The sequence below is a fragment of the Lycium ferocissimum genome, chromosome 8, assembly GCF_029784015.1.
Source record: "Lycium ferocissimum isolate CSIRO_LF1 chromosome 8, AGI_CSIRO_Lferr_CH_V1, whole genome shotgun sequence".
Taxonomy (NCBI): Eukaryota; Viridiplantae; Streptophyta; class Magnoliopsida; order Solanales; family Solanaceae; genus Lycium; species Lycium ferocissimum.
Window position 1 is genome coordinate 62,067,709 of NC_081349.1, and position 12,731 is coordinate 62,080,439.

General features: G+C 36.4%; 1 protein-coding gene across 1 annotated transcript; it reads left to right on the forward strand.

Moving 5' to 3' along the window:
- Positions 1 to 515: 515 nt before the first annotated feature.
- On the forward strand, positions 516 to 12,196 carry LOC132068813 (mitochondrial-processing peptidase subunit alpha-like). The gene is made up of 13 exons (XM_059462549.1): positions 516 to 741; positions 3,659 to 3,895; positions 3,984 to 4,280; positions 4,378 to 4,545; positions 4,706 to 4,873; positions 4,978 to 5,058; positions 6,988 to 7,054; positions 7,338 to 7,435; positions 9,134 to 9,206; positions 9,371 to 9,441; positions 9,550 to 9,599; positions 11,581 to 11,693; positions 11,781 to 12,196. The coding sequence occupies exons 1-13, from the start codon at positions 724 to 726 to the stop codon at positions 11,831 to 11,833; spliced, it is 1,494 nt and encodes a 497-aa protein (XP_059318532.1). The 5' UTR covers positions 516 to 723; the 3' UTR covers positions 11,834 to 12,196.
- The last annotated feature ends 535 nt before the right edge of the window (positions 12,197 to 12,731 follow it).

Sequence of the window (12,731 nt, forward strand, 5' to 3'; positions counted from 1 at the left end):
TTTCTTCTTCTTTTTTTTTTTTTTGAAAAATATTGGTTGGTGTTTAGTATGGGGCCCACACTTTAAAAAAAATATTGGTTGGTGTTTAGTATGGGGCCCACACTTTTTTTTTAATATAGGACGGACGACGAAGCATGGTTTGATATTGTTTGATTTTGTTAATATGGGGTCTACTTTTTTTTTTCCCATGAGTTTGAAAATGTTGGGTTCCACTTTTTTTTCTTTTAAAAAAATTGATTGGTGTTTAGTATGGGGCCCACACATTTTTTAAAATATTAGTTGGTGTTTAGTATGGGCCCACAGTTTTTTTTTTTTTTTTTTTTTATATAGGATGGACGACGCTTCTATATAGTTATAAATAAAAAAATCCCCCGTCTCATGTCTTAAATTGTTCCCAAAATAAGATATTTGCAAGAAATTCTAAATTATAAATTAAAATTAAACGTGACCCCAAAAAATGAATACTTGTGCACTTTGGCCCAGCAAGTAGAGATGAAGATCAAAAGGACATAAAAATCACTAGATGCAAGTTCTAGAGAGCATTGGGTATTGTTCGCATATCTGTTTCAAATCTGAAAAAGGTCCAGCAAGTGGCAAATCCACCCAAATATTCTCATCAAAGCTCCGAATACCAACTCAGTCGTCTTCATCTCCGATCGGCAGCTAAATCCCTTACCATTGAAACACAGCGACAGTAATCGCTTCCTCAAATACAAATTCATAATGTACAGAGCACTTAAGGTAACCCCTTCCACTAATACATTATTATTGCCCTATGTTTTTGCAATCTCAAAATGTTAATCTTAGATTGTATTGGGACCTTTGCCTTGTTTGGTTATTTAGATCTGATTTGATCACTAATACCTCTAGATGTATGCATCTTTCACCTCCAAAATTAGTTTATGCTTAATTTCTTCCATTTTCCTATTTAGTAAATTCTGAAATGTAACTGAGTATTTGAGATTTTGCTTATCCGTTGTACAGCTAAGTGTTTACTTCTATTACGTGTAAATTTACGGAAAAAAAGTTATTTTTATTGCAAATTAAACGGCTACATGAAAAAGGAAAATTCAATGTAAAGTCGCAGATTATATAATAAAAGATCCATTGCAGATGCATACTTTCATTTATACTAGGACAAGCTATTTTCTTGAAATGGTTTTTGAACCTTCTTTTTTGAAATGGGACTATGCCAAGTTACTTTATCAGTTAATTTTTGAAAAATGATGCAATTTTTGTTTTTCCCCTTGTGAAAATTAAAGTAGAGTGTGTTCTTTCCATTTTGATGGACCCGACCTCTCTTGAAATCCTAAGATATCCCCAAATAATAATTAATTGTGTGAATCCATATACGCTTTTCTGCCATCAATCGGTAGTACTTTGGACCAGCATTATTAACAACTTGTTTGGATGGTTATTACTTATCGTTTCAGAACATATTGTATTGTATCATATTCTACTATATTGTTTTGAAGAATACAACATTTGAATAGATTGCAATATTTTCCATTGTTACATAATGCCACGCATCAGCAATATGAAGGACAAACCTGCAATATCATAAAGAAATGTAGGGTATGGGGTAGAGTTATATAAAAGAAAGGTAGGGTAAAGGATAAAGTAGGATTATTAAATAATAAGCAAAGGCAAAATGAGGGAAAAAAGGTAACGACGGGACCACATGAAATCGGTCGTTACATAAAAGGAGACTTTTCGTCGTTACATAACAATGATTTAATGATTTAACGATACTATAAAATAAAATTTGAGTAACAATCCAAACAAACATTGTATTTAACGTAACAGTATAATAGGATACAACCATCCAAACAAGCTGTAAAAGACATCCAGTTGTTGCCAAGGCCGGCTAGATGGGGAGGCCGCTAAGGCCTTTGCCTTAGGCCCCATAAATTCGGGGGCACCATTTTTATACAATAATATATGTGTATATGTATCTTTTTTCTTAAAAAATGAAAAGTTAACCATTGGAATTTCGATAGTTACTTTTGAAAAAGATTACTAGGAATTATATGAATAAATTATTTAGATCCTTTTCTTACCTCTGAATATAAATCTATTTGGGTCATATACCGTTGATATTGGAGTAAATGACCTAAATATTAGTTCTTGATTTTTCCTTTTTATAAGAAAATTGTACCTCCACTTTTTTTTCTTCATCCAAATAGGCAAATACAAGGCCTGTAGTAGGTTGGACTAGATTGCATGCTCCTTTTAATTATTAAAAGCATTCAACAAGAAAATTGAAGTAATGAAAACTTTATTTAGATACAAAATTATTCGAACTTTCAATAGTCTTTTTTGTATTTGTCTTTCTTTTCCTTTTTATTGCCAAATTTTATATTTTTCTTATCTAAAATCAGCAAGGTCGTAAGAAAGATGAAATGGATCAGTTATATAGTTTTGTACATTGAAAATAAATTAGTAGAAGAAATCAATTAATAATGAAACATAACAACTGTGAATTTTAATTAATGTGTGTGTGTGTGTGAGCACATATTATCTTTAAAGAAAATTAAGGCCCATTATCATGGTAAACAATTATTCTCAGCATCCAATACACAACAATGCCGATATTAATCCAATCCCTCGACATTGAGAGTCAAAAAATCGACCACTTCTCGTTGAGATCACACTGAAGCACGCAATATTCTGAAGCGCATGGTTTGCCAATGAAGGACTAACCCCTCGCTTTACATTGATTCATCTCTATAAGCGACAACCGGGGGCGGCTCAACAAATTTGGTGGCCTAAAGCCAAACCATGATCATCATATCATCATCATATCAAACCCAGTGTAATCCCACAATACAAGACCGGGGGAGGGTGCATTTTTGGCTCGGGTAGGGGTCGTCATCATGACCCCCGCAACCCTCCTCCTTTATCCGGTGCTTGGGACCCGCAATGCGAGCGAGCCCAAGCCCGGATAAAGATGGGGTTGCCGAGGTCAATCGGAAATGTACTCCCCTACCTGGTAGGGTAGTCGCGTATTATCTTACTTTCCCTGCACCCCACTATTGTGGGATTACATCCGGGTTTGATATGATGATGATATGATGATCATGGTTTGGCTTTGAAGCCACCAAATTTGCTGAGCCGCCCCCGGTTGTCGCCATAGAGATGAATCAAAGCGAGGGGTTAGTCCTTCATTGGCAAACCATGCGCTTAATATTGCGTGCTTCAAAGGTGATTCAACGAGAAGTGGTCATTTTTTGACTCTCAATGTCGAGGGATTGGATTAATATCGGCATTGTTGTGTATTGGATGCTGAGAATAATTGTTTTAATTGACATTTGATTATTATAGTACTAAATTCATATACTAGTTATATATTTTAATTTTTCGGTAATTGTGTGCTCACTTCTAAGACAGTACACTTTATTTCTCGCTTTTTGCTTCTAGCCCCATGGATATTTTCTCTTTTCTGTGTTTTTTCCCTTTTAAGAACACTGGTTGGAGTAATGGAATATTCTCCAACTTGTTTGACGAGAAATGCGAAACACAAAGGAACAATAAAAAAGATCCTCTGTTGGAAAATAAACTATTCCCTGTGTCCTCCTTTTCCCAGGGTGTTTTGGGTAAGCACTTGTCATTCACTTCTGGTATTGTTTTGTGTTCTAAATGTTGAAAACTATGATAGGTTCGTGGAGGCAGTAGGGTCTTGGCAAGATTTTCAAGCTCAACTGCAGTTGCAACCAAGCCATCGGGGGGCCTCTTTAGTTGGTTAACTGGTGGCGGGTCAGATTCATTACCCCCTCTGGACTTCGCCCTCAAGGATGTTCAGCTCCCTCCACCATTACCTGATTATGTTGAACCTGGAAAGACCAAGATAACAACTCTCACAAATGGTCTCAAAATAGCATCAGAAACATCAGCAGTAAGATCATTTAACATTCTTTTCCTGGAAGAAGTATTGAGTTAATCGTTACAGTGAATCCTAATAGGTTCCAATTTATTGAGTTCAGAGCCCTGCCGCCTCAATTGGCTTATACGTAGATTGTGGCTCAATTTATGAAACACCAGCTTCATATGGAGCCACACACTTCTCGGAACGCATGGCCTTCAAAAGCACATTAAACCGAAGCCACTTACGTATTGTACGGGAAGTTGAAGCAATTGGTGGTAATGTAAATGCTGCTGCCTCACGAGAGCATATGATATACACTTACGATGCGTTGAAAACATATGTTCCTCAAATGGTGGAGCTGCTTGTTGACTGTGTTAGAAATCCAGCATTTCTGGATTGGGAAGTTAACGAACAGGTTCCCTTCTTATCTGTTTCCATCTTGGGTGTCCTTGAAATACAATATAATTCTTTCTTTGTGTTGGATTTGCGGTAATATTATTCTACGTATGCAGCTTGAGAAGGTTAAAGCCGAGATTGACGAATACTCCAAAAACCCCCAACACTTGCTTCTGGAGGCAGTTCACTCTGCCGGTTATTCTGGTCCATATGGGAACTCTCTAGCAGCCACAGAAGCCTCAGTGAACAGGTTGAACAGCACTGTACTGGAGGAGTTCGTAGCTGTGAGTGTCAAAAGAATTGATCTCCTTTTTCAGCCACCCTTTTTTGGATCCAACTTTTTATTACTTTTTTTTTTTTTTGGAAACGATAAGTATTAGATGTCGACTTCTTACTACTTTTGTAGAGCAATTTTCATTTTTTGATGGTTTCTTATTCTTACAGGAGAATTATACTGCTCCTCGGATTGTTCTTTCTGCATCAGGTGTTGAACATGAAGAATTGTTAAAAGTTGCAGAGCCTCTTTTATCCGACTTACCTAAGGTGCCCCGCACTGAGGAGCCAACACCTATGTATGTAGGAGGTGATTACCGCCGTCAAGCTGATTCAGGGGTGTGTCCTTGAAATTTTTCTCCTCTCTCGCCCCTCTCTCCCCCTCTCTTTGTACATGTGTTGATTTGACAACTAACTTGGTTTTATGCTTTTTCTAAAAGCAGATGACTCATTTTGCACTTGCTTTTGAAGTTCCTGGTGGCTGGCTTAAGGAAAAGGACGCAATGACTTTAACTGTTCTTCAGGTATTTAATTTTCATGTAAACTATAATTATTGTTCAAGATTTCCCTTTTGGTTTCTGTTTCTGGTTTCTGTTCATCAAGAAATTCATAGCCAGATGTGTTGATGGGCGTGCTGAAGAATGAGCAATGAAAAAAGAAAAACATTTTTAGGCTGTTGTTTAAAAAAGAAAAAGTAAATTTAGAATATAACCAAAGCAAGAAGTTCTGTCTTCCCATCAAAATAGCTTTCACAGGTTTTAATTTGCAGACTCTTATGCCATAAATTGTTTGCCTACAACTTTTCTGCTCCGAGTTGCACAAAAAATAACGCTTATTTTTTACTTTCTCTCACTATACTTTTGGCAGTAAACCAAATATCATTTTAACTCCTACTCTTACAACAAAAAACAATAATAGGAGATTGGAAAGGGCCTAAGCTTGAAGTATTACCATTACTAAGAGATCTTTGTATCATTTCAGAGTACAATACATTTATTCATGCTGTTATTTAGATGCCTCATGTGTCAAAAACTAGTCTAACATGCGTTACACGGTACCTCTGCTGGTCCGGACACCACAGTTGTAAAAAGATTAGTCTCTCTGCCCCACAAAGGCAGGGGTAAGGTCTGCGTGCATCCTACCCTCCACAGACTCACTTGTGGGATCACACTGGGCATGTTGTTGTTGTTGTATGTGTATCAGTTACCCAAGGTGTAGAAGGTAGTACTTTTTCGGAGATTGTTAGTTCTGTATGCTTGCATCTTCTAATGAGACCAGAAAGGGAGTATTTCAATACAGGGTAAGAGTCTTATTTAGTGGGTTTTTATTGCTTTTTCCTGAAATCTAGAGGATTTACTGGTTGCTGGATATTTCCAGCCGGAGGGGTATTTGCTGTTTTTTGGAGATATATGGAGAAGATCGGGTGTAGTCTGTTCTAATGTCTAGTGTCTATGAAGTTTGTTTGGAAATAATTTTGGTACTGTAGATTGTAAGATTTGTTTACTAATTGGTGTATGGGACCGTTTCAGAGGTCGGCTTAGGTCTTATTTATAAACACCACTGTAGTGTTTCACATAGAGTTCATCTAAATATGATTTTTTGTAGCAAATGTTTTTCTTTAGATCGTGTAATGCAATACTAAACTAATGGTCGGTTGCCCAGGGGACATAGAAGTGATCCCAAGAGTGTTTTTTCTTCCGTTCTTTCTGTTGTCATGTGATGTTGAACCATCTTTTAAGCTTAACCAATAACCTAGCTATTATCCATCAGAAAAACTCCCAACAAAATCTGCTCCTCATAACTCATAAGAAAACAATTCTGTGTCTTTATCCCGACTTTGTGGTAAGATAAATCCTAGGAACACCACAAACTTTTGAATATATCAATTAAAGTGGAAAAATTGATTTATATTTGAAATCGAACAATATATTGATGCACATGCAAGAAACGTTTCTCTTAAACATATTAATAAAATCACACACATAATAAACTCGCAGTTGTGCCTTAGTGGTCAGTGAAGTGGGTTGAGAACTATAAGGTCTCAGGTTGAAATTCCAGCGGAGGCAAAAACACTAGGAGATTTCTATCTGTCCGACCCTCGATGGATAGAGTTGCCGGTACTTGTGTTGGTGGAAGGATACCACCGTGAAAAAACAATGTTGTAAAGAACATATGCATGTAAGTTGTCAATAAAATGAGAGGATTTATGCATGTACGTCTGTCTATAGTTTTGACAAATTCTTTGAAAGGTCAAAGGTTATTACTGGTCTTGTATATAGTGGTCAACAATTTGGGGACTTTGTTTACTAAGAGATAGTATGAGCTATAATTAGATATAAAACCATAACCTTACTTTGTGTCACTGTGATTATTTGGAGTATCCATCTATGCGATAGTTTAGTGTCTGTGTTGGATGTGGTCTTGGATGGTAATATTAGTTGTGCATTTAACAGATGCTTATGGGAGGAGGTGGATCTTTCTCAGCTGGCGGTCCCGGAAAAGGGATGTATTCTAGACTATGTAAGTTGTCCATATATTGCTACTTAATATGGCACTTTAGCATATGCAGATCCATTTGACAATCACAATTTAAGAATCTAGATACCCTTTTCCTCCTTTTAAGAATCTTGATACGGTCAATTAAATGAGCGTCGTGATATTCATGTGGATTTTTACTGCTTACCATAGGCTATTGTCTTCCTTAATGTGGGGTATGTTTGATCTTTCTCTTTCGTCTAAAGAAATATTCACTTCGGTTCTTCTCATTTTTCTGCTAATGTAATTATGCTACAATTATGAGCAGATCTCCGTGTCTTGAATGCATATCCACAGATCCATGCCTTTTCCGCATTCAGCAGCATTTATAATAACACTGGACTATTTGGAATTCAAGCAGCCACAGTAAGATACGTATTACGAATTTTTTCATTGTGATTTAGCTATCCAAACTTCATTTTTATGCAATGGTCAAATGGCTAATCCTTTACCTCTCTTAATATTAACTGTTTTATCTGGTATTTTCAGACTGTTTCTCAATCTTATACCTCAACTTTGTTTGAGATTATTTTGCTCTTTCCTTTTTCTTTTTCTTTTATAGCTATTATCTAAACTGAGTCTCTAATATTTATGCTTTATTTGAGTGTCTAGGTGTGCTTATATATGTCTTCATAATGTGAAGCTTATCGTTTATGTTTGCTTACCCGCCTTACAGCTAACGATATACAGCACCCTCTCAATTAGATCTGTATACTTGAAATTGATGCTTGCAAAATACATTGGAACTTACTAAAATCTGACATCTAATAGAGACATTTTTATACCGCTATACATTCCTCGTCTGAGTAATTATCTATCTTCCCTAACTTTAAACTTGTTTTTCTGCCTTTGCTTGAAGAAACATGTTTTCCAAATAATTCTTTTTTTGAGGAATGCGGTTATGAAAAGTAAGGAGTTACTCCCTCCGTCCCAATTTATGTGACTGTTTTTCCTTTTTAGTCAGTCTCAAAAAGAACTTTAAACTTTTCATTTTATCCCAAGGTAGGGGTAAAGTCTGCGTACACTCTACCCTCCCTAGACTCCACTTGTGGGAATAAACTGGGTATGTTGTTATTGTTGAGATGATTTATAGCCACACAAATATTTTTGGCTTATTTTAGACCACCGGTTTCAAAAGTCTTCCTTTCATTCTTAAACTTTGTCCCAAGTCAAACACCTTCACATAAATTGGGTTGAAGGAATCAAGTTCATGCCTTTTTTTTTTTTTTTTTTTTTTCTATTTTCTTTTTTCTAATTCCAATTTTTCCTACCAGTAATCTAAGCCACATGATAATATTGCAGAAAATGTTTCTCCAATAACAGTAATCAGTATCATCAACTGCAAGTGTTGGTGAGATCTCTAGATTGCTCAAGATCAGTCTTTGGAACCCGCATTTCACTTTTTAGAAGATCATGATCATTTCACTTCTTCTGTTGGATAATCTCATGAGTGTTCTTATATTGGTATGCATGGAAATGATGGTGCAATTCTCATAATACAAACTGTCGAGCTGGTGAAGCATGCTGGATAGGTGGTAGTTTCCGCTAAAAGAGGAGTGTAGGGTTTTGAATGAAGTAATTTCATGGTCTTTATACGAACATAGGAATGCATAGGGAAATAAAAAAGGGAACTATTTCCAAACTATCTTTGTCTTTAGTCAAAAGGAGGGCTATGTTGGCAGGATCCTCAGAAATTCTTCGCTATTCAATTTAACATTGTAGTAAGTTATAAATGAAAAAAATTGTTGTAAGTTTCCATAAGTAAAGGGAGTATGTGGTCGACTTGCCCATGACTCAGGTCGTAAGTCGCCAAAAAATAATACACGTTTTCCATGTATCAGGTGAACCAAACTGCATGTATGATCTTTTCCCTTTGGGGAATGAATTGAATTCTTGTTGCTCTGGATCTTGTTAGTCATGCAACAAATGACATTCCGTTGCATATGCCAAGCAAAGCTCATTCTGTGAAGCACTTCCAGATTTTTGTATGTTATTTGTTCACGATATGTAGTCTTCCTAAATTAAAAGCTTAGTTTTTTGTCTCTTTTTGGTTATTTTCTTCAGACCTCAGATTTTGCACCAAGAGCTATTGAAGTAGCGGTTAAAGAGCTTACTGCAGTTGCAAACCCTGGCGAAGGTTTGACAAATAACTTTGTATGCTTGAATTTATGTGTAATTTTCCGCCTAGTTTACTTACTTCCCATGAGAACGTGTTTTACTTGACTAATATGCTAATTCAATAATCCTGTCTGTATTAACGTATTACCGACCGTTTTGCCACCTTTGCCTTGTCTGATGCAGTTGACCAGGTACAGCTAGACCGTGCAAAACAGTCGACGAAGTCTGCTATTCTGATGAACCTGGAATCTCGTGTATGTAATGTTTGCTTGATCTTTTAAATATCATTTGTTAGATGTGCAGGACATCTATCTGCAGTTTCGGTATCTGTTATGTACTTATTGCTGATCTGTAATTTGTAGATGGTTGCATCAGAAGATATTGGGAGACAAATTTTGACTTATGGAGAGCGGTATGCCCTTGTTTCTGATGTTAGCTTGGTGACTTATTTATTAGAAAAGATTAGCATGCTGAATTTAGGTTTTACTGTTGAAAGGCCAGGATGGATTATAATAACATGGCATGGTTTCAAAAAGAGAGGGTTTGTGTTGGGGGGGGGGGGGGTGTGGGTGGAGTTGGGATTCTAATATAAGCAAGGATAACATTATTTCTGGTCCTTCCCAACCACCCTATAGTAACCACCTCCTTTTCTCCCGATGACGGTAACATCGGCTCCCTTTGGTGAAGTTGTATCTCCTAAGCCAGAATTTGCTGTCATCTTCCCACCCGTTCATGCCTTCCTCTTCCTCGACCAAAGATTCCACATAATGGTCTTTACTCCAACACTTATATGCAACAAAATCCCTCCACCATCAATCCCCAATCGTACCCATTTCCTCTTCCCGCTAAAGGATTGGTCTTAAAAACTTTGATCCACTTTTAAATAAAATATTTGAGTGGATTGGGTGGGTTTATTGGCAATTTATTCGTCTTGTAATCCCACATTAGATGTCACTCCAATTTATCACATTCGGGATACTTTAACAACCATCAGAGACACAAAGTCTGAGAAACTATTTTGACTTGTACATTATATTAGTGGTAGTTGAATAATTTCAAAGTAATGGTTGAAGAACTAGTTTTATAGATGAGATAGATCACATTAGAATTAAAAAATTGAATTATTATATAAAAATGGAGCAATGTCGAATTTGGAGTGGGTCAAATATTTTTGATCGACCCAAAATGAAGTGTATTAGGTATATCTGAAGGAAGTGTATTTTGAAGAAATTCAATCCATGTTGTGGTGGCAAGCGGATGGGTTGGGTTGAATTTGGACGGGTAATATAACAGGCCGATCCAGGATTTGAACTTTATGGGTTACAATTCTATAATGACGATCTTAAGTGCTAATAATTGGGTTCTAAATTTAAAATTTGTACATATTTAGTGAATTTCATAACACAAATACTGGTTTAGGACAAACCTACTGAGTTCGACCGAACCTGTTAGTCGCCTTCTAGCTCCGCCGCTGATTGAAAATGGGTTTATAGGAAAGGAGTCATAGACCGACCTGCCCATAATTACACGGGTCAAAGGTGGGTTTTGTCAAACCCATATATTTAATAGGAGTACAGGAATGGAGATAACATGTTTGAGGGTCAGGCAAAACCAATTAAATTGAACTTGGTCATACTCGCAATTGGCTTTACGGGTATAGACAAGCTCAAACAGAGATTTTACCGTCGTTCAGAGTTACAATTTCTGTGTGCATGCAAGTATCAGACTACTCCTAAGTGCACAATCCTGGTATGCACTCTGGATTGTTGTCGCAGAATGCATTCATCTCCAAATTCCACATCTGGCAATAATTAGATTTTCAAAAAGTATGGCGAATCTATGCACCTCAGAAATAAAGTGCCGATGGCTGGCAGATCTTCTGATTAAAGAACACCAACTCGTCAACTTTTGATTGCCTTTATTGGGATCCCAAGAAAAAGAAACCGAAACCACCCAATTTCTTTTCATGAGCACAACAATAAGGCTTTTTGTAAAAGGGAAAGTAGGGATTCAACAAAAAATTCTGAGTAGGATCCCTGGTACTCCCTCGTTTTTCAAATTGTTTGTCTTAGTTTGACTTTGACCCTAATTTAAGAAAATGTTGAATCTTGAATTCAAGTCTTAAACTAAAGATATGTATACTGTACCAAAATGCCCTTTAATCTAGTGATATTAAACATGATATGTGGGATATTAAAATTAAAGAGTTGCCAAATTAAGAAAGAGACATTCTTTTTGAAACAAACTAAAAAGTAAAGTAAGACAAATTGAAACAGAGGGAGTACTAAATTTTTTTGCCCCTTTGCCTTTTCATCCATAATCCTTTTGCAAATATCTCATATTGTTTAGAGTATATTAAAGTTTTCTATTCTGTTTTGCTTCTGGATCTTCAGGAAACCAGTGGAGCATTTCTTGAAAGCCATTGATGCAATTTCAGCAAATAATATTGCTTCCGTAGCACAAAAGCTTATTTCTTCTCCCCTGACAATGGCATCCTATGGAGACGGTGATTCCTTTCACTTATTGTTCTCCTTTCCTTCCCTATTTTTTGTCTTGTTCGGGTTGGTTTTCTCATTTGCTTTCTGAATGGCAGTTCTTTCACTCCCCACATACGATGCGGTTAGCAGCAGGTTCCATTCCAAATAAAATATGTCCAACTAGGAGCCCGCAGACTTATTTGGCATTGCCCTTATTTTTGGGCACTTTGGAAATTTGAGCTTCGATGTTGCCTCAATTTGTGGAAAATAAGGAATTGTACAAGCTATAGATAAATTAGCTATCTGCCAAGCTTTTGGTGAGCAGCTTTTTGGCACAATTTTTTTCTTTGGTATGCCTTTTGTAAGTTATTCAGCGCTTCATTAACGTGATATTACTTTTTGATTTGAAATGCTAATAAATGCATACGGCTTTAGAGCTGAAGGCCTAAAGCTAAAAGTGGAAAGAATAGAAGTTGTAATTCACCAATAATCTTCAAGTGATGAAATGTGATACTTGAGAGTTAATGATTAATTTTCACATCATGTTGCATGTTGAGTTTTAACTGTGATTGTAAATTTAATGAAATTTGTAGGGAATTAGATGGATCATAATTGACATTAGATATTAGATAGGTCATATTTCTCATTTTCTGAATTGACTAAGTTGTATTGTCTATTTTTTCCTGGGTGAGTGTGGGTCCACGAACTTTGGGTGAAGTTATGAAAGAAGACCTGTGATGGGATTAAATTTCTGTTGCAACCACTAAGATTGTAATTTCTTTTCTTAGTTTATTATAACTTTCTGCATGTTTCTGGGTTGCTTTTTATGTTGGTCAAGACATGATTATAACATTTTTGTAAAACAATAATGGAAGTATGATGCTAATAATGGAAGAAACAAATAATATGTTCCTTTGCTCTTAGACCAATGGTAATTATTGTTGTGGTTCTCAAAAGACGTTGAACCCTTACTCACGCTCATATCTTAGTGGGAACTGAGGGGATCACGTCTTCGAATGAGGGGCGAGATTCTGATATGCCCAATTTAACAAACTTGTTAAAGGGTC

Excerpts from the sequence above, each read along its gene's own strand:
- LOC132068813 (XM_059462549.1), top strand. Across the intron at positions 4,546-4,705 it reads TACTGGAGGAGTTCGTAGCT|GAGAATTATACTGCTCCTCG; the intron begins GTGAGTGTCAAA and ends TTATTCTTACAG. Across the intron at positions 9,442-9,549 it reads TGATGAACCTGGAATCTCGT|ATGGTTGCATCAGAAGATAT; the intron begins GTATGTAATGTT and ends TGTAATTTGTAG.